Below are 21067 nucleotides of genomic sequence, written 5' to 3' on the forward strand. Positions count from 1 at the left end.
CCACAAATCCTTCAGAATATGACCCCAGACTATAAATTTCATCTCAAATACCTGTTAAAGGGTTGGACTTTGAATCTCTAAATTATTACTTTCTTTTCAATCCTATTTCAGGTGTTTTAATTGATAAAGACATATCTGAAGAATGTTAAGGCCAAACCAAAAAGATGACCAGTCAGGTGTCTTCCCAACATGGATCACAGGGAATGTGGGTCACCAGGCCTTTGCACAGCATGGGTCTTCCCATGGGGGATAAGGCTGGAGCAGGGCACAAAGATCTTCATGCAGTTTGGGGACTCTCAGGGCTTCCTTTACTAGTGTCTCCATTGGTGTTTGGTCAAATGAGAGCTCTGGGTGAAGCTCTTCCCACACTGGGGACACTGGTAGGGCCTCTCCCCAGTGTGGATGCGCCGGTGCTTGACAAGGGAAGAGTTGTACTTGAAGCCCTTCCCGCAGTCGGGGCAGCGGAAGGGCCTCTCATCCATGTGAATCTGCTGATGGCAGAGGAGATTAGATCTGGTCTTAAACTTCTTCTGACACTCAGGACACTCATAGGGCCTCTTGTCAGTGTGGATCATTTGGTGGATGATCAGGTTGGACCTCTGGCTGAAGCCCTTCTCACATTGCTCACACTTGTATGGCCTTTTCCCAGTGTGGATCCTCTGGTGGCGGATCAAGTTGGATCTTGTGCTGTAGCTCATCCCACATTCCTTACACTCATAGGGCCTCTCCCCAGTGTGGATGCGCCGGTGGGTGACAAGGGTGGAGTTGCGCTTGAATCCGTTCCCACAGTCCGGGCAGCAGAAGGGCCTCTCATCCGTGTGAAGCCGCTGGTGCAGGAGGAGAGTGGAGCTGGTGTGAAACCTCTTCTGACACTCAGGACACTCATAGGGCCTCTCCCCAGTGTGGATGCGTTGGTGGGTGACAAGGGCAGAGCTGCAGCTGAAGCCCTTCCCACACTCCCCACACTCGTAGGCCCATTCCCCAGTGTGGATCATCTGGTGGCAGATCAGGCTGTTGCTCTTCCTGAAGCTCTTCCCACACTCCAAGCACCTGTAGGGCTTCTCCCCATCAGGAAGCTTCTCAGGCACCACCAGCTCTGAGCTCTGGCTGAAGCTCTGCCCACCTTCCAGGACCAGAGTGGATCTTTCCTCCTCAGAGCATCCTGGGCTGGGTTTGCAGCCCCTCCTCCTGTGGGATCTCTGGGGCTTTTCCTCCCTGTTGTATTCCTGCACCGTGGAGCTGCTCAAAATGGCCTCTTCCATGAGGTTCTGCTGCGGGGATTTATCCTCCCTGGTCTTTATCTTCTTCTCCTTGTCTGGGGGAGGAAGGACAGGGAGAGGATGGGATTTGCCTCTGTGCCAGAGGGAAGGGCAAGGAGATCCCCCCAGTGCATCCCCGGCAGGAGGGCACCAGCAGCGGGGCTGTCCTGCAGCCAGGGGCCATGCTGGGCTGGGAGATGGGGCAGGAGAGAGGGGGAATGGGGCACTGACTTCCTCCTCACCTGCCTGGGTGTTCCAGGGCATCTTCCTCTTCCTTGCAGCCTCCTCCTCCATCTGGCGAATTTTTGGGGATGGGAAATCCTGTTTTGGGAGGAAAAAAGTTATGAGCACAGTGAGTTTGTTACTGGTTGGAAGGCAAACCAGGGGGAGAGTCTAAGCCAGAATGACAATTGAATAAGAAAATTAAGATCAAGGCAGTGATACAGAAACACTGTCTTAATCTGACAGAGTCAGGATATAACCTGACACCCCGTTGCTCAGGGTGGTGGTAGCAGTCTGATGAAATTGTGGCTGCAGTCCAGCTGGAGTGATGAACGTGATTGTGTCAAAGTGGCGATCCTGTAGAAGGGTCTGGTCTTCCTCTGAAGGTCCAGTGGTGCTTATGGAGCTCTTGTCCTCTGGGAATCCAGTAGGCAAGGTGGTTGTGGTGTTGCAAATGGTGAGATTATATCCAGGTAGGAATGCTTGGTTCCTCCCCCTGGGCGGAGCATCCCACAATGGGATGATGGAATTTTATCAGTCCTGCAGTGACACTCAATGGCCCATTAACAGAAGATGGCCCCTGGAGGGCGTTATCAGGGCTGAGCCATGGAAGAGATAAAGAACACTGCCCCACCTGTTGATAACAGTTTATGGAGATGGGGACAGAAAACACTTTTGGTTACATCTGACACTGTAACCTAAAACAGTGAGGCAATCCCTGCTCGGGGTGGGGGGTGAACACCACCCCCCTTACCCAAACTGGCTCCGGTGTAAAACCCCCACCCTGGGAAGGCCACGCACACAGGGGACAATGTCACACTTGCCCCGCCCCAGGGGAGATCTCTGTCCCTGTCACTCCCTTGCTCTCTTCTCTTTTTCTTTCCATCTCTGTCTACCTCACATTTACTGTTCAATAAAATCCACTTTGGATTTGGTCTTGCTAGCACCTTAATTGGGGCAGAGGCATCTCTCTAACAATTTCATTATCCAGATTGCAACATTATTTTGCACAGTGAGTTCAGGGCACTGTTGTCTGACCCCAAGTGCCTTTGACAACAGCATGGTTCTCTCCTCTGAGGAGTTTGTGGCTCTTTCTGGAGGAACTCTTGGAAACTTGGATGCAGCTTCCTCTGAGTGACTTTAGGGAGAACTTATGAGGAAAATAGCTCTTGTGGGTGGCCAGTTTAAAGAAAATATTTTGTTTTTCTTCTTTGAAAAGTCTGTTAAAATCACTGGAGGAAAGGGACCAAATGATACCAGCAAGACTGACAAGGATCATTCACCACCCGGTGAGGAACACAAGGCTACTTAAATCCTACAAGAAGCCCAGCTCAAGTAGCTAAATTCCCAAATAACTCCTGAATTCATGGGCTTTGGGGGAAGAATCATTATTTTCTTGGTCCCTGTCACCTTTGTGATAGTTACACAGACCTTTCCCTTCCTTTTAATAATCTGTATTGGGCCAAATTTCCGTGTTTGTTTTTTTTTTTGGAACCTCCCAGCATCTGAGCTGGAGCTGTGCTTGAACTGATGAAATTTGGAATTGCTAGAGAATTGCTTCTGTTGTTGGTTTATTAATGTTTGGGATTTATTTGTGTTTCCATCAGAAATGACTTGTGGGAAGAGCAAATCTTCCTCAAGGCATTTTATGTAGGGTTAACTTTGATTTCTGCTGAGTTTGTTTTGTCCAGTGTCCAGGCGATGCTCAAGGGGTCTCTGGTTTTGGTTTGGCCCTAATTTACTTCTGATTTGTCTTTATCACTTAAAAACACCTGGAAAATGACTATAAAGAGTATTGACCAGATATGTCAAAAGTCCCACCATTTAAGAGGTATTTGAGGTGGAATTTACTGTTTGGGAACATATTCTGGAGGATTTGTGGCTTCTTGGGGGATATCTGGTAGTGTTCTCCATATCTTTGCACTCCAAAACCCAAGGTGGATTGGTCTGTCACCTCAAAGTGACTCAATCCTACCTCAAAATGGCTGGTTCCCACCTCAGCCCCATGCCAAAATTGCTCAATTACTCAGCCTCCAGGATGAGATGGGGTTGGAAGGAGATCGGAAGAAGTGAGATCCAAATTTGAGGTTGTGGGGTCAGGACTGTGTGGGGCTGAGTGGGTGTGATTTATTTTGATAATAAGTAAAACTCTCAGAATTATTGATTTTAGTCCCATTCATTTTCTGTCAGTTCTGGTTTGCTTTTCAGAGTGCTGCCTTCTCAGCTGATTTTGTTTGTGTCCTCCTGTCCCAGACTGAAAAGCAAGATGTGTTCTATTTGCCATCTGTATGACAGTTGTCCTGTGTTAAGTGGGCAGTTTTTCCTTATCTCTTCCACAATCAATCCTCCCTCAGGGGAGACATCTGCTGATAATGGGCTATTGAATGTCACTGCATGACTGATAAGAACTGTAACATCCCATTGTGAGATGCTCCGCCCTGAGGGAGGAGCCAAGCATTCCTACCTGCATCCAGTCTTGAGATTCTGACCCACCAACACAGATTTTTCTGTGCTGGATTTCTCAGAGGAACAGCTGCCTCTTCCTCTTCAGAAGAAGACTCCCATTCCTACAGGATCACTTCTCCAACAGAACCACACCTGACACTCCTGGAGGACTGCACCCATAATTCCAATTGGACTGTGTTGGACAGGGTGTCAGGTTGTATTCTGACTCTGTCAGTGTTGTTTTAGTTTACTGCATTCTTTATTATATCTTTTTGTTTTTTTCGCTAATAAAAAGCTGTTATTCCTGCTCCCATATTTTTACCTGACAGGCCCCCTTAATTTCAAATTTATAACAATTCAGAAAGAAAGAGTCTACATTTTTTCATTTCAGGGGAGGCTCCTGCTTTCCATAGAAGACACCTGTCTTTCCAAACCAAAACACCTCCTTTCCCTCCTGCCTTCCTTTTCCTGCTCTGTTTCTCTCTCAGTGCCTCCTTTGACCAGGGCAGCTCCAACCAAAGGCCCTGCCCTGATTTAATTCCCAATCCACGAGCTACAATGACTACGGGTGAAGTTATGAAGGCTGGCAGTGAAATGTCACTGTAGGATCTTGCTCCAATTTTGCTTTTGGTCCCTTCTTAAGAGCTTTGCCTTCAAGGGCAGGAACATCTTTTCCTGGCTGGGAACTGCAATTCCAGCCCCTGGGAGCGTGTGCCATGGATCCCAGAGGGGTATTCCCGAGGCTCCCAGGGTGCTGCTCCTGCCATGCCTCCCAAGGAGCTGTGCAGGGCAGGGGACAAGGTGCAGCAGCTGTGTTGGTGCTGCAGTGCCACAACAGCCCCTGGTTCCAGAAGTTTCCGCACTGCCAACAGCAGTTCCTGGGTTCCATGATGCCCTGCTGTGTCCCCATGGATATTTGGTGTCATGAAGTTCTTCAGTGTCACAATGGCCACCTCGCTCCATGAGCTTCCACAGTGTCCAAATGGCCTCCTTGGATGGGCAGTGTCAGCATGGACCATTGGCTCCATGCAGCCCCGCTGGGTCACCATGGACTCCTTGGTTCCATGAGGTTCTGGGGGTGTCTCCATGGTCTCCTTGGATCCACTGTGTCACAATGGACCACTGGATCCACGTGGCCCTGCTGTGCCACCATGGCCCCTTGGTTCTATGGGACCCCAGGGTCACAATTGACTCCTTGCTTCCACGTCACCCCCTCAGTGCCAAAATGTCCCCTTCGCTCCATGGGGGACACAAAAGATTTATAGAAACATTGAGGAAATCCTGCTTAACACAACTGGGAACATCTATTTGCATTCCAAAGAGAGGTTAAAGGTGAGGATGGCCCCAGCAGCTTCCATCTGCAATAGAGATCCAGGGAAAAGACAGGGACGGAGAATTCAGCTGGGAGACTCAGAGAATTCTGCTTCCAGAGATCATTTCTGGTCACACTGTCCCTTGTAGAAAGGTGACACCATTCCATGCAGCCTGTACTGAGCAGGTGGTTCCTGAGTGGGGTTTGTTGTATAGGAAACCTGCTCAGGCTTTTCCATTCTTTCTTTCCCAAGAGGAAAACTTCTCCTGGGTCTGTGTGCAGGCAGAGCCCTGAGGAGAGCAGGTGGGACACGGTGCAATGGGCTGGGTCATGGAGCTGCAGAGCTCAGGGACAAGGTTCTGCTGCAGGGCACAGGGATGTCAGTGCCAGGTGGGCAATGTCAGACATGATGAGGCTGGGGGTGAGGAACAGCTTGTCCAAAAAGGGTCAGCCCTCAGGGGGCTCATTCTTCTACATGCCCAGACCTCCTAATGAGACAGTGAGCATCAAGATCACCTGGGGAATGCTTCTATCAGCTCTTCTCTGAACTCGAAAACAAAACAATATTGCTTTTATAAAAGATAAAAATCAGGAGGTGCACTTGGAAATCTTCCTCCTTACAAGAACTCCAAACTGACTGCAATCAGCTGCACAAGTCCTGGAGATTTTCAGACAATTGAAGGAAGACAAAGAGCACCTGAGGGCTTTCTGTATTTTAATAATCCCTATGCTGGATTTGGGGCTGAGTCCAGGACCCTCAGAAGGCTGAAGGAGCTGCTCAAGGAGTCAGAAGCAAAACTCCAAATCCCTTGGAGCATCACTGAGGGCAGGGACTGCCAAAGGCTACCAGGGACTGGAGAGAGCAGATCCTTGAGGCCAGGACTGCAGGGAGCCCAAGGCTCAGAGCAGGGAACTGCAATGCTGAGCAAGGCCTGGGCTGGCTGGGGGAAGCAGAAAGGCCAAGCCCTGAGCCCAGCCTGGCACAGCAGGGCCTGTCCCTCACGGGTGACTCGGGGCTGTTTGTGGGGCAGGGGGGATGTGAGGGGCAGCAAGGACAAATGTCACAAACCTGCATGACCCTGGAGATCCTCATGGAACCAAGGGACCATTGTGACACTGTGCTGACTCATGGAATCAAGGAGACCATTGCGAACTCAGAGACCCCAAGGAACCAAGGGTCCATGGTGACCTTGTGCAGCTGCAGTGTCACAGAGGAGCCGTTGTGACACAGCGAGGGCACACGGAGCCCAGGGGCCATTGTGGCACATCAGGGCTTTGTGGAACCACGAAGCCATTGTGACACTGCAGAAGCAAGGGGAACATTGTGACACTTCAGGGCCTGATGGAACCAAGGAGACCATTGTGACACTCTGTGGTCCCACAGAACCAAGGTAACATGGAACAGGTCTGGCTGGCTGAGCCTCCTGGGGAGCACCTGACAGGTCTGGCTGACCTTGGCATGTCGAGGGCTGCTTCTCATCTGCCCCTGAAGCACTGGGGTGTCGGCCTGATTTTTTAAGATTTTCTAAAACCTTCTGAGTTTACATTCTTGTAGCAAATTTTCTCACACAACTTTCTGTAAATAACTTATTGCTTTGCATTCCTTCATAGAGGAGGAGAAATTTGATGGACGGTAGTTTGTCCAGTGTTGTTGGATAGGTGGTCCTTTCACCCTCCAATCCACTGTCACCTTTGGAAAACAATAAATGTTGGAGTCAGAAATAAATTACATTTCTTTTACCGTCACAAACGCAAAGGTGCCCATCATGTTTTCTCATGTCCCATAGTGACACTGGGGCTCTGGGCTTTCCTTCCTATGGGAGAGAACTATTCTTCTCCTCCAGGGGCCTATAGCCAAAACTGGAATTCCTCCTCCAAATTTCCTTATATTGCAAGGATTGTTTATAGATGAATTCTGCCAGGAGAGACAGATCTGGTTGCCTTGGTGACCCAGGGGGCACCTCTCATCTGCCTTTCAAACACTGGCACCATGTGCTTTTCTTTATTATGGGGAAAAACCATCCATCTCAACCAGGTACCCATGGCCAAAATTGGGCATCTGCCTCCAGAATTCCCTATATCCAAGGATAGCTCCCAGAAAAATGATGCCAGGAATCACAAATCTGGCTGGCCTTGGCTTCCTGAGGGATGGCACTCATGTGCCTCTGAAACACTGGGACTCTGTGCTTTCCTTCCTAAAGAAAAGAATTCATCTTCTTGTCTAGGTGTCCACGGCCAAAACTGAGATTCCACCTCCAAAATGCCCTATGTTCAAGGATAGCCCCTAGATGAAAGTTGTCAGGAGAGAGAGGTCTGGCTGGCTTGGCCTGAGAGTGGCCACTTATCATCTTCTTCCAGAACACTTGGATTTTGTGCTTTTCTTTCCTATAGGAAAAAAACATCCATCCTGAGCAGGCATCCATGGCCAGAACTGGGATTCCACCTCCAAAACTCTATACATCCAATGATTGCTCCCAGTGAAATCTGCCAGGACAGACAGATCTGGCTGCCCTTGGCCTCTTGGGGATGCCTCTCACCTGCTTTCAAAACACTGGGGTCAGTGGTTTCCTTCCAATGAAAAAGACCTGTCCTTCTTCTCAAGGTGTTCATGGTCAAAACTGAGATTCCTTCTCCCAAATTCCATATATCCAAGGATCTCTCCATGACAAAAGCTGCCAGGACAAACAGGTCTGGCTGGCTTGGGCTCTCAAGAGCCACCTCTCTTCACTTCTGCTTTTGAAACACTGGGGCTCTGTGCTTTCCTTCCTATGGAAAAGAACTGTCCTTCTTATCTACGCAGAAATGGCTGAAATTGGGGTTCCACTTCCCAAATTCCCTATATCCAAGGGTTGCTTTCAGACAAAAGCTACCAGGACAGAGAAGTCTGGCTGGCTTAGGCCTCTGGTGGAAGCCTTTCATCTATCCCTGAAACACTGGTGTTCCGTGCTTTTCTTCCTGTGGAAAAGAACCATCCTTCTACTTTGGGTGTCCATGTCTGAAATTGGGATTCCACCTCTAAAATTCCCTATATCCCAGGGTTGCTCCAGACAAAATCTGCCAGTACCATCAAGTCTGGCTGGCCTTGGCCTCTGGTGGCTGCCCCTGCCACACTGGGGCTCGGTTCTTTCCTTCTCATGGAGATCACTGTGACACTGTGGGCACCTCATGGAACCAAGGGGATCATTGTGGCACCACTGGAGCCCATGGAACCAAGGGGCCATGGTGACACCGTGGGGCTTCATGGACCCAGAGACCATTATGACTCTGTGGGGCCTGATGGAACCTTGGAGACCATTCTGACCCTTCAGGGCCCTGTGTCACCAAGGGGGCATTGTGACACCTCAGAGTCTCCTGGAAGCAAGGTACCCCATGGAAGTGAGGGAACATGGAACAGGTCTGGCTGGCTTGGCTTGCCAGGGGCCACCTGACAGGTCTGGCTGATGTTGGAATGCCAAGGGCTGCTTCTCATCAGCTCCTGGAGCAAAGGGGCTATGTGCTTTCCTTGCTATAGAAAAGAACTGTCTGTGTTCAGATGCCCATTGCCAAAACTGGTATTCTCCCTAAACAATTTCCTGTATGCAAGGTTATGTTTTAGGAAAAAAACAGCCAGCTCTGGCTGACCTTGCACTGTGGTGGTCACCTTTCATCTGCCCCTGAAACAATGGGGCTCTGTTCCTTCATTCCTGTGGAAAAGAAATGGTCTTCTTGTCCATGGTCCATGGCCAAAATTAGACTATGGCCTCCTAAAGTCCGTATATCCAAGGATTGCTCCCAGACAAAAGTAGCCAGGACAGACAGGATGGGTTAGCCCTGTCCTCTGGTAATTTTCACAGACCATGAGCTGAATATTTTTATTAGAAAACACCTTGGAGAGGGCCCAGGGATCTCCCAATGAGAGGTTTTGGGGGCTTGGGCTCATGACCACTACATATGGACAAGTTACAGATGAGAAAGCCTGGCTGGGTCTCTCTCCCTTCTGGCCCCACAGAGGTGCCGAGGCCGGCCCAGCCCCGTCTCGGCCGTGGGGCCGGGCGGCTCCTGCCGTGGGGCCGGGCCCCTTCCCAGGGAGCCGCCAGGCGCCATCGGCTGCCGGGCAGGGCAGGGGAGGCCGCGGGGCCGAGGCCGGGCCGTGGCTGCGGGTGCTGACATCTGGCCCTGCCGAGCCCTGCCCCGCCGCCAGCCCGGGCCCGGCCAGGATCCGCCGGGCCCCAGGAGCAGCCCCGGGCCGGGCCGGCTCGGCCAAGGCTCTGCCGCCCTTGGGCTTCGCCCGCAGCCGGCGGGCAGGGCAGGAGAAGCCATCGGCCCCGGCCGTGCTGTTGCTGGGCTCTGGCCTGGCTGCTGAGATCCTGGCCCTGCCCCAGCACGGCCCAGCCTGACACAGCCCCAGCGCAGCCGCTGCAGAAACCTCCATGGCAAAACAGCTCCGGCCGCAAGCACCGAGCCCGGCCGGGCTCACGGAACCATCTGCAGCCCCGGGAGATATTGACTCTGCCAGTGCTGCCATCCTCCCTCCCGTGAGAGAAAAGGACACAGGGCAGGCACACAGAGGAGCAACATGAACACACCGAGGGCAGGGAAGGGGAAGTTGAGTCCCAGATGGGAGGGATGAGGAGATGCCTTGATCTTGGGGCTGGAATCCTCTGCTAAAGCTGTGGAGAAGGATGTCATTGATACATCAGACTCTCTTTTTCCCTGTAAGGCATTGAAAAGTATGGGGCGATGACTTGTTTCAGCAAAGGCCTCCATGCTAAAGTAAGCAAATGTTGCAGTAGCTGTGATCCCATGAGAGGTTTGAACAGAGAAAGGGAGAACAGTGATGAGACCCTGTGCCCTCAGGGAGAGAAGAAGACCTCTGTTCCCAGAGATGAAGATGATTTCAGAAAGAGATGAAGAGAACCGTTGCTCTTAAACAGCTCATCTCAAAATTAATACCCCATAAGCTGACAAGGGCCATAAGCACGTCTGTGGGAAAATATGGGAGGGAGTTCATGATTGCAGATTTCTCCAGGCAGCTGCTATTTGTGGAAATGAAAAGCCATTAGATAACTGTTTTCTTGTGTAGAAGTGTCCATAACATTAACAAGAGGAACTTCTCTGCCTAAGTGCAGTGAAGAAAGACTATTTTAGAGATGGTAAACTGACTGAAAATTTTAGGTTTTGTCTCTTTACATTGTCAGGTTGTATGGAGAGAGGAAGTGTTCTGAAAGTTTTGTTCTGATTCTTATTACTCTTTCTTTAGTTATTGTTAATACAATTTTATTTATAACCTTTTAAAATTTTGAAAACACTTTGCCTTTCTCCTAATCCTATCTCACAGCAGGAAATGAGTAAGTATATTCTAGTGAGTGCACTAGTAATTAGCCAGCAATGAACCCACCACACTAATTGAAGCATTGGCCGAGAAATCTCAAAATGATGAACCAAAACCACTACAGAAACTTCCTGACAAACTGCACGAGAGCAGAGAGAAATCGAGGCACAGCCATGGTTTGTCAGGACTTGCTTGATCCTAATGAGCCCTGTGGTGCATTTGGAGCTGAGACCTGGAACTTCAGGGCCTGAGAGGAGATTGCACAAACCTTTCCAGGAGTCCAAGTCAGAGGAAAACCCCAAAGTGGTTGGAGTCTAAAGCATTAATGGGACCCACAAAGGTCCATCTATACCACAGGCTCCTCATGGACTCCTTGCAGGAGAGAACTGGAGGCCAGGATGGCACAAGAACCTCTCAGAGACTGAAAATGGCACAAAGAACTCTCAATGTGGAAAGGAAAATCCAAAGTACCTGGCAAAAGTTAAGAATCTCAAAGTATTAATGAGCCCCACTGAGTGCCTGTACAAAGCTCTCAAGAGACTCATTAAAGCAGATAATTGGGGCCATGATTGCACAAACCTCTCACAGAGTCTGTAGCAAAAGGCAAACACCAAGTACCTTAATAAAACTGAAGTACCTTGAAGCATTAATGAGCCCCACTGAGTGTTGTTCCTGACAAAGCCTCTCCAGGGACTAATTAAAGCAGATAATTGGAAGCCATTATTGCAGAAACCTCTCAGAGACTCCAAGGCCAAAGGAAAAGCCAAAGTCCTTTGAAAAACCTGCAGTCCCTGGGAGCATGAAGGAGCCCCCAGGACCATTCCTGACCAAGGCTCCCCAGGGACTCCTTCCAGGAGATCCTTGACCCCACTGGGATGTCGGCATGGGGGGGGATGCTGAGGGCAGGACCAGAGGGTGACAGTGCCCAGCCTGGCTGGGGCTGTGCCAGGAGGCCCCAGAGCCTCAGGACAAGGTGTCTCTTCACAGCCCTTGGTGGCACAGACCCTGCTGTGCCCCAGGGCACCAAGACTTGGCTTCTCTTTGTCCCCACCTGTCATCAGTGCCTCCAGTTCTCTGCTCTGCCTGGGGCCTGGGGACACTTTCTCAGTCGTGTCCCTCAGTGGGACCCATTAAAAGTCCAAGAAACTTTGGAGTTGGATTCTGACTTGGAGTTCTGGAGAGGTTTCTGCAGCTCCCTCTCAGGGCCTGATGTTCAGGGCTGAGCACAAAGCCCCAGAGGGTCATTAAAGTCCTTGTGCTGTGTCTGTGCTGCTGAGCTGGGCCGGGCTCCTGGCACAGAGGGTGATCCTGGTAACCAAGCAGAGCTTCAAAAGCACATTTCTCTTGCTGAGCAGCTCTTCTCCCAGCCCAGCAGGGCTGGGGCACTGCCTGCAGCCAGCCCGGGCACAGCACAGAGGCACAGAGAGCTTCAATCAGTCAGGGCTGGGAAGGGGCTGAGAAGTGCCTGGGGCAGAATCACTGCCAGCCCTTGGCACAGGAACCTCTGGCTGCAGGACAAGGCAGCTGCAGCTCCTGGAGAGATCTCCTAAAGCTGGAACATCCCAATGCCCACTGACCCGGTGAGTACAACTCTGAGTATTTCTGGTGCTGGGAAGGTGAAATATTCATGAATCTCTGACATTCTGAGGGGTTCTGATCAGTCATAGAATTTTTCCAAGACAACAATTTTGATAAAAAGGAGGAAATTTCCTAAGACTTTTTATTCGGTTTCCTATTATTGGAGAGTGGCAGGGAGGGGGGATAAATATTAATGGTGGATTATGAATTTTGACAAGTGCATGAGACAATATAAGTGTTATTTTAGTAATTAATAGGTTCACAGGAGATCCCTAATGTGCTTTCAGCCACTCTGCCCATGGACAGCAGCTGCAGCATCACCTTTGCTGGAGCCATCAGGCTCAGTCTGCGCTGTCCTTTCTCCAAGCTGCAAACAGAACCTGCCCCAGCCAGTGCCCAGCAAACAGGCAGGGTTCTGTCAGGCCAAGGAGAGTACACAGAGATTTGGGGTCTGGGTGTGCTGGCAGGGAGAGATCAGACGCAGGTAAACACCTGCAGGAGGAACATCTCCAGGAAGCAGAGAGAAGATCAGAGAAGGAGAGAAAACAAATCCCAGAAATGCTGTGGCAGGGAGAGTTTAGAGATGCCCAGAGGATCCCCTCCAGTGCAGCCCCTCCCTCTGAACAAGCCCCCTCCCTCCTGTCCCCCAGCCAAGCCTCTGCCCTCAGGGCCAGGGCTCCAAGGCGTGCAGCCCCTCCTGTGCAGGCAGAGCTGCAGCAGAGCCGTGGGGCAGCTCTGCAGCCCCGGGCCCAGTTCCCTCTGCAGAGCACAGGGCTGAGAGCAGCTGCCCGGCACTGGGGACTCTGGCAGGGGCACAGCTGGCTCAGGGTGACACAGCTGTCCCCAGTGCCCGGCTCTGGGCAATGCTGGCAGTGCAGTCAGGGAAGGAGCTGCATCTCCCTTCATCCAGTGCCATCAGAAGGACACTTGGAAGTCTCCCTGAGAATTCAGTCCAAGCTGGGAGATTCAATGCAGGGTGCAAACCTGTCCTAGAGCATCTCTGAATTATAAGCTTGATGGGGAAGTGTAGAGGTGTTGTGACACTGAAAATGCTGCTGGGTTGGTGAAATGAGCAAAGTGAGTCTCCACTCATCATATTTCCTCAGAAAATTCACTGTATTCTTCAATGGAAAGGAGATATGCTGAGGGTTTCTGATATGCAAGAATACCAGGAGAAACATGGGGGCAGCATAAGAAGAAAACCTCAAAACAAATACAGAAGTGTATTCATCTGTGTTACAGAGGAGGGTGTATGGGAAATGGCTTTAAGTTTCATTACAGTCATCTCCTCTAACTCTTCACTGACCCTTTCTCCATGAACAGGTGCCCATGTGCAGCCACAGCAAATGTCCAACAGCAGCTCCATCAGCCACTTCCTCCTGCTGGCACTGGCAGACACGCGGCAGCTGCAGCTCCTGCACTTCTGCCTCTTCCTGGGCATCTCCCTGGCTGCCCTCCTGGGCAACGGCCTCATCATCAGTGCCGTAGCCTGCGGCCACCACCTGCACACGCCCATGTTCTTCTTCCTGCTCAACCTGGCCCTCAGCGACCTGGGCTCCATCTGCACCACTGTCCCCAAAGCCATGCACAATTCCCTCTGGGACATCAGCACCATCTCCTACACAGGATGTGTTGCACAGCTCTTTTTCCTTCTGTTCTTCCTTGGAGCAGAGTATTCCCTCCTGACCATCATGTGCTACGACCGCTACGTGTCCATCTGCAAACCCCTGCACTACGGGACCCTCCTGGGCAGCAGAGCTTGTGCCCACATGGCAGCAGCTGCCTGGGCCAGTGCCTTTCTCAATGCTCTGCTGCACACAGCCAATACATTTTCCCTGCCCCTGTGCCATGGCAATGCCCTGGGCCAGTTCTTCTGTGATATCCCACAGATCCTCAAGCTCTCCTGCTCCAAATCCTACCTCAGGGAACTTGGGCTCATTACAGTTGATATGTCTTTCGGATTTGGATGTTTTGTGTTCATTGTTTTCTCCTATGTGCAGATCTTCAGGGCTGTGCTGAGGATCCCCAATGAGCAGGGACAGCACAAAGCCTTTCCCACCTGCCTCCCTCACCTGGCCGTAGTCTCCCTGTTCTTAAGCACTGTCATGTTTGCTCACCTGAAGCCCCCCTCGATGTCCTCCCCATCCCTGGATCTGTCCCTGTCAGTTCTGTACTCGGTGGTGTCTCCAGCCTTGAACCCCCTCATCTACAGCCTGAGGAACCAGGAGCTCAAGACTGCAGTGAGGAGAATGGTGACTGGATGATTTCGGAAACATTAAAGTCCTGGCTCATTTCTGCAAATCGCTTATATTAAAAGTCGTTTTTGATATTTCTTGTTGGTTTCATTTTGCAGGTTCTTATTCTTTGTTTTACTTTTTTCATATTGTCTCTGATAAATGAAATTTTTTGCGCCATTTCTCATTTGGCTTCTCATCATCTTCCCCGTGGCCACAGACTGTGTCAATGAGGGGTTGCGCTTTTCGTGGCTTTAAAGGAACTAAAGGATCTCCCAGCAGAGTTTTCTGCAGAGATGCCCTTTTGTTGCCTTCTCTGGAGCTGCAGCAGCAATGTCTGTGTGCAGAGCTGGGGCAGATCAGGGCTGGCACAGCAGCTGTGCCCAGGAGCAGCAGCACTTGGTGCTGCCAGGGCTGCTCCCGTGGCCCTGCCCCGCTGCCCTGGTGGCCCTGGTGTTGCTGCAGGGCCTGAGTGCTCTCGGGGCCGTGCACAGTCCTGGGGGTGGCAATGCCAGGGCTGCAGCAGGGACAGGCCATGGGCACTGCTGGGGCAGCGCTGACGCCTCAGGCCAGGGCCTGGGGGCTCCAGGCTCCTTGCCCAGGCTCTCTCAAGAACACGGCCAGGCCAATACTCAGCACAGAAAACCCCCGTGAGCAGCCCCAGGCTGTTGGTGTGGGGACATGAACCTGAGGGAGCACAAATGCCATCAGCCCCTGGGGCCAGGAAGGGCTGGGGACACCAGGGAAACCACTCAGCTTTGTCCTGGCCTCTGCAGTCAGCCAGAAAGTTTGTTCCCATCAGCTGGGAGTTTCCTGTCCCACTGCAGATGCTGCTGCTCAGAGCCAGGGCTGCCTGGCAGCCACCCCCAAACTGCCCTGAGCATTTCCTTAGCTTCACCTTTGCGTTCTTTCTTCTTCCTGATACAATTTCTTCCTGTTGTCCACCCCTATTCCCTCCCCTGCACACAGCCCATCCCTGTTTGCCCTTTCCTCTCTGGCCCCACTCCCCATTGCAGTTCCTGACTTGGCACCATGGGAACATCCCTTGGGGAGCAGGATCATCCCACAAGTGCTGCAGGAATTGTCTGCAGGCTCCTGCAGTGCCTGGTGCTGCTCCCTTGCCAGAGGCACCCCAGGCCAGGGGGGCACATCTGGGCTGCTGTGTCTGGCTGTGGGGCTCCCTGTTCTGGGCAGTGAGGAGGAGCTGCAGAGGCTCTGCAGGACTGACAGAATGGGCTTTGGGGCTGTGAGGAGAAGCTGAGGGACCTGGACTGCTGCAGGTTCTTAAGAGGAGGCCCAGGGCTCCTCCTGCAACCACTCCAAGGGTGGTTTCAGAGAATCCCAGCATCAGCAAGGTTGGAAAAGACCTTGGAGATCATCACATCCAAGCTGTGCCCTGACAATGTCTTGTCTCCCCTGAGCTTCCTCTTCTCCAGGATCAACATCAGCCTCTCCTCACAGGACTTGTATTCCAGATGCATCACCGGCTTGTTGCTCTTCTCTGGACATGCTCCAGCCCCTCCATGTCCTTCCTAAATTTGGGGCCCTGTCTTGGTTCGACAAGACAGGAGTCTGTGGAAGAGGGCAAAGCCTCCTGTGCAATGGAGAATGGCAAACCCCCCTCCCTCTGAATTACCAGGATCTTTAAATTAAAAGGCTCTCAGGCAAAGATGTGGGAATGGGAGTAACAATTCTTTACTAGGAGAAAACTAGACAACAATTTAAAAAGGCAAATGCAATCGGTACAAACAAAACCAGTGAGAAAGTCCAGAACCTGAGGAGTCGGGGTGCCCGTAGCAGTTCTGCTGGGACAATTGCTCCCCTTGCAATGGTTGATGAATTGCAGCTGCAGTGGTGATCTTTAGAAGGGTACAGTTTTCCTCTGAAGATCTGGTGGCAGTGGGGCCGGTCTTCCTCTGCGCCGGGGTTGCCTCTGAGCTCCGCTGCCGTCGCCTCAGCGCGCTCTGGCTGCTTCGCTGCGAGATCCCGCGAAGAGAGAGAGAGAGAGCGAGCTGCTTCTCTGGGAATCCCGTGAAGAGAGAGAGAGAGCTGCTTCTCTCGGAGTCCCGCCCAGAGAGCTGCCTCCTCTCCCCAAAAAGCTACCCCTTTAAACAACAATAGAGTGCTTGGCTTCCCCCTCTGGGTGGGAGCCCTCACGGTGTTACATTTACCAGCCCGGCAGTGAGTCAGTCAATAGTGTATAAACAAACCATTGCCTCTACGGGACAAACCATTGTCTCTGAGAGAGATAACAAAAACCTGTCTAACCGGTTTGCCTTCAACAGATGGCAAATAGAATACAAGCTTATCTTACAACCCAGGACAGGCCCAGAACTGGACACAGCACTCGAGGTGCTGCCCAACCAGTGCTATGCACAGGGGAAGAATCACTGCCCTGATCCTGCTGGCCACACCATTCCTGATCCAGGCCAGGAGCCATTGCCCTTCTTGGCCATCTGGGCACACTGCTGCTCATGTCCAGCCTGCTGTCCATCAGTCCCTGCAGGTCCCTTTCTGCCTGGCTGCTGTCCAGCCACTCTGTCCCCAGCCTGTAGCACTGCAGGGGTTGTTGTGGCCAAAGTGCAGGACCCGGCACTTGGACTTGTTAAACCTCACCTTGTTGGATTTGGGCCCTGGATCCAGCCTGTCCAGGGCCCTGTGCAGAACCCTCCTACCCTCCAGCAGACCAACACTCCCAGACAACTTGGTGTCACCAGAGTTCCATGAGTCCCCAGAGTGTCCCAATGGTCTCCATGATTCCATGAGGCCTCCCAGTGTCACAATGTCCCTTTGGTTCCATGGGACCCGTTGGTGTCACAAAGTCCCTTGGATTCTTGGGCCCTGCAGTGTCACAATGTCACCGTGGTCCCTCAAGGCCCTGCAGTGTCACAGTGGATCCTTGGTTCCATGAGGTCTGGCAGGGCAGCAATGCTCTCCTTGGTCCCACAGTGTCACAATGGCCTCTTGGTCCCAAGGGCCACCACGGTGTCAAACATGTTTCCTGCATTCCGTGAGTTCCTGAGGGGCAGCACTGGCCTCTCGGTTCCATAGGGCCCTGCAGGGTCACAATGGCCCGATCATGACACGAGGTCCTGCTCTGTCACAAAGCTCTGCATGGTTCCACAAGGCCCTGTAGGGTCACAGTGGCCTCTTGGTTCCATGAAGCCTCAGAGTGCCACAATGAATTCCTTGGTGCTGCAGTGTCCTGGAATCTGACACTTCCTAAATTGGGGACCCCAGAACTGGACCCAGCACTCGAGGTGCTGCCCAACCAGTGCCCAGCACAGGTGAAATGTGGATGAAAACTAAAAACCCCACAATTCCAATAAAGATTTGTAAAGAATGGTATGTTTATTTACAGAGCTGGACACATGTAGGGACTCATTGCCCTTCAATGGACATGCGCACCCCTGAGAAGTCCCAAACCTTTTTTATTACCCTTAATTAATTTCCATAGGCATAGAATTTCACAATAGGTTCATGCATATTCATTCTCATGATTTCATGTTACACTTACAGCTAGTTACACTTGTTCTTGTCAGAAAGTACAGAAAGAACTCCTGGGTCACTCTGCATGGTCTGTTTAAAGCCCCAAGCAGTCTTTCTTATCTCTTTTTAGTGTGGAAATTTGCATTCTTTCTCTTTAGCTGGGGCAACTTTGCTAGTGCTGCAGTTACCAGACTAAACAGCATATTTCACTCATGTTAGCAAGCTCAAAGGAGCACATTTCACCTAAATCCAAATGGATTTCTACCCTGTTAAATTTTCACTCTGTCTCGCAGGGGAAGAATCACTGCCCTGGTCCTTCTGGCCACAACATTCCTGATCCATAGGAGTGGCAGGGGTTGGATGAGGGAAATGGTGGGGGGTGGGTAGGGACAAAGTGTTATTGGTTGTCAGCCATGAAGGATCATGATTTTCATATGTATTCAGATTGCATAACAAGGTGCTGGGGGTCAATATCAATTGGATATTGCTGATATCAAGATATAAATAAGAAAAGTTAAAAGGACAAAACAATTCTCTCTGCATTGTTTTCAATATAGTCTATCCAGTTTGAAGACACTTCTGTAATCTGGTCCTGTCCTGACTGGGCCAAGGGCTACAGCATGAGCGATCTCCTGCTTGATCTGGGTGAAAGCTTGTTGCTGCTCAGGGCCCCAGTGGAAATTGTTTTTTTTGCGGGCGACCAGGTAGGGAGGGCTCAAAATCTGGCCATACTTGAGAATGTGCATTCTCCAAAAACCTATGGCACCTAGGAAAGCTTGTGTTTCCTTCTTGGTGGTGGATAGAGACATCCCAGTGATCTTATTGATGACCTCAGTTGGAATCTGACTGTCCATCTCGCCACTTTACCCCAGGAACTGGATCTCTCAGGCAGGACCCTTGACTTTGCTCTTCTTGATGGCAAAGCTTCCAGCAGAACCTGGACGATCCTCTCTCCTTTCTCAAACACTTCCATTGCTGTGTTCCCCCACCAGTGATATCACTGATGTATTGCAAGTGTTCTGGAGCTTCACCCTTTTCCAGTGCAGCCTGGATCAGTCCATGGCAGACGGTGGGGCTGTGCTTCCACCCCTGGGGCAGTCGGTTCCAGGAGTACTGCACGCCCCTCCAGGTGAAAGCAAACTGAGGCCTGCATTCTACTGCCAGAGGAATGGAGAAAAACACATTAGCAATGTCAGCAGTGGCGTACCACTCTGCTGCCTTGGACTCCAGCTCGTACTGGAGTTCCAGCATGTCTGGCACAGCAGCGCTGTGGAGTTACTTTATTCAAGCCACAATAGTCCACAGTCAATCTCCATTCTCCATTAGACATGTGCACAGACCAGATGGGGCTGTGGAAGGGTAAGTGGGCCTTACTGACCACCCCTTGGCTCTCCAGCTCACGGATCATTCTGTGGATGGGGATCACAGCATCCCGATCCGTTCAATACTGCCGGCGGTGCACTGTCGAGGTGGCAATTGGCACTCGTTGCTCTTCCACCCTCATGAGTCCTACTGCAGATGGGTTCTCTGACAGTCCAGGCAAGGCGTTCAATTGCCTAATGTCTTCCGCCTCTACAGCGGCTATTCCAAAAGCCCACCTGAGTCCCTTTGGGTCTTTGTAATATCCATTCCGGAGGAAGTCTATGCCTAGAATACACGGAGCATCTGGGCCAGTCACTATAGGATGTTTCTTCCACTCCTTCCCAGTCAGGCTCACCTCGGCTTCCACCAGAGTCAATTGTTGTGATCCCCCTGTCACACCAGCAATGGAAACAGGCTCTGCCCCCACATGTCCCGATGGTATCAGAGTACACTGTGCACCAGTATCAACTAAAGCATCATATTTTTGTGGCTCTGATGTGCCAGGCCATCGGATCCACACTGTCCAGAAGATCCGGTTTTCCCGTGCCTCTCCCTGGCTAGAGACAGGGCCCCTCTAACACTGGTTATCATTCCTTTCCTGGGCATACATACTAGAGGTCCCTTCAAGGGGGTCTGACAGATCATACTTGGCAGCTCGATCATGGGGGGTTCAGGCTGCCTTCACTTTACTGGAATTCCCTTGGTCAGTGCTTCCCTCCTTGAGCTGACACACCCACACTGCCAGGACAGAAATGGGTTTTCCATCCCACCTTCCCATGTCTTCCCCATGGTCACGCAGAAAGAACTCCAGGCCAGCCCGTGGGGCGTACCCTCTCTCTCTGGCTGGGGAACGTTGGGCTCTGACTTTGGGGCCTGTGACTCGCACTGGGGCAATGTGGGAACTGTTCCTCCTCACCTCCTCCCTCATCTCCCTCATCTCCTCTTTGAGTTCCTTGCCCACAGCAGAGCCATGAGCCTGCACTGGGCCATGGATCATACTCTCACAATTTCTCAGCTGTTGGCAGCAGAGCCCACTGTCTCTCGGCTGTTATCGGCATTAATTGTGGCAGTGAAGGTGGTGTACTGAGATGGCCTCAGCCTTGCCAGACTCCACAGCATTTGCCCTGTGCTCCTGACCTTGTCAGGGTCATTATCATGATGTCCATCCCTCCCAAAGAGTACCTCCAATGCTGCCACTTCCCTCAGCTGTTGGATCCCTTCCTCAAGGTTTTCCAGCACGTTCTATGCTGGTGCTCCTGCATTCTCTCCCTGTGGACAAACCTCTCTCTGGCACTCATTAAAATCCGCTCCCAGAGGCAAAGGCTCCCTTACAAAAATCTGATTCATACCTGAGTCCTGGGTCAAGGGTCCCAAATTCCTTGCCTCACCAACACCCAGCTGGACACCTGTACCCATGAGGTCTCAGACTTGAAGCAGTCAGGTTGTATAAGCCTCACGTCTCCATCGTTCAATGTCCTTGTGCAGGTTACAGAGACTTTTGTACATCAGGGACTCGGTGATGATCACAACCTCTGGCTCCCCTGTGGGTTGTGAGGGCCTTCCCTTATCTGGGTGCTCTGATTCCATCTTAGACCTCCTTGTTTCTACAGGGGCGACTGCTGCTGGCTGTGGCTGCCTTTGTGGCTCAGCTGGAACCTGGACAGTTGTAACATCTGTGGGTTCCACTGCTGCCCCATCAGACTCTCCTTTTTCGAGGCAGGGGGAGGGCTTCTCACCAGCTGGGGAAATGCACTCCTTCAGCATCTCCTGCATCTCCCTCAGCAGACCCCCACCGAGTCTGGGTGGTTCATATCTGGGGTGGCTGTGGGGCAGGGTCAGGCTCTGGGGCAGCAGC

General features: G+C 51.6%; 1 protein-coding gene and 2 pseudogenes across 1 annotated transcript; 2 read left to right on the forward strand and 1 right to left on the reverse strand.

The window, feature by feature from the left end:
- Positions 1 to 21067, forward strand: part of LOC144248770 (uncharacterized) — an 89859-nt pseudogene that overhangs the window by 63505 nt on the left and 5287 nt on the right.
- LOC144248764 (uncharacterized) lies at positions 109 to 1690 on the reverse strand. Its single transcript, XM_085565545.1, has one exon. It carries the CDS (start codon positions 1551 to 1553, stop codon positions 312 to 314), a length of 1242 nt encoding a protein of 413 aa, XP_085421671.1. The 5' UTR covers positions 1554 to 1690; the 3' UTR covers positions 109 to 311.
- LOC146764113 (olfactory receptor 14A16-like) lies at positions 12995 to 14406 on the forward strand (annotated as a pseudogene).

The sequence above is a fragment of the Lonchura striata genome, chromosome 36 (genome assembly GCF_050655825.1).
Source record: "Lonchura striata isolate lonStrDom1 chromosome 36, ASM5065582v1, whole genome shotgun sequence".
NCBI classification, from domain to species: Eukaryota; Metazoa; Chordata; class Aves; order Passeriformes; family Estrildidae; genus Lonchura; species Lonchura striata.

Bases quoted from the DNA above. Each gene is read 5' to 3' on its own strand.
- LOC144248764 (XM_085565545.1), bottom strand. From the start codon at position 1,553: ATGGAGGAGGAGGCTGCAAGGAAGAGGAAGATGCCCTGGAACACCCAG.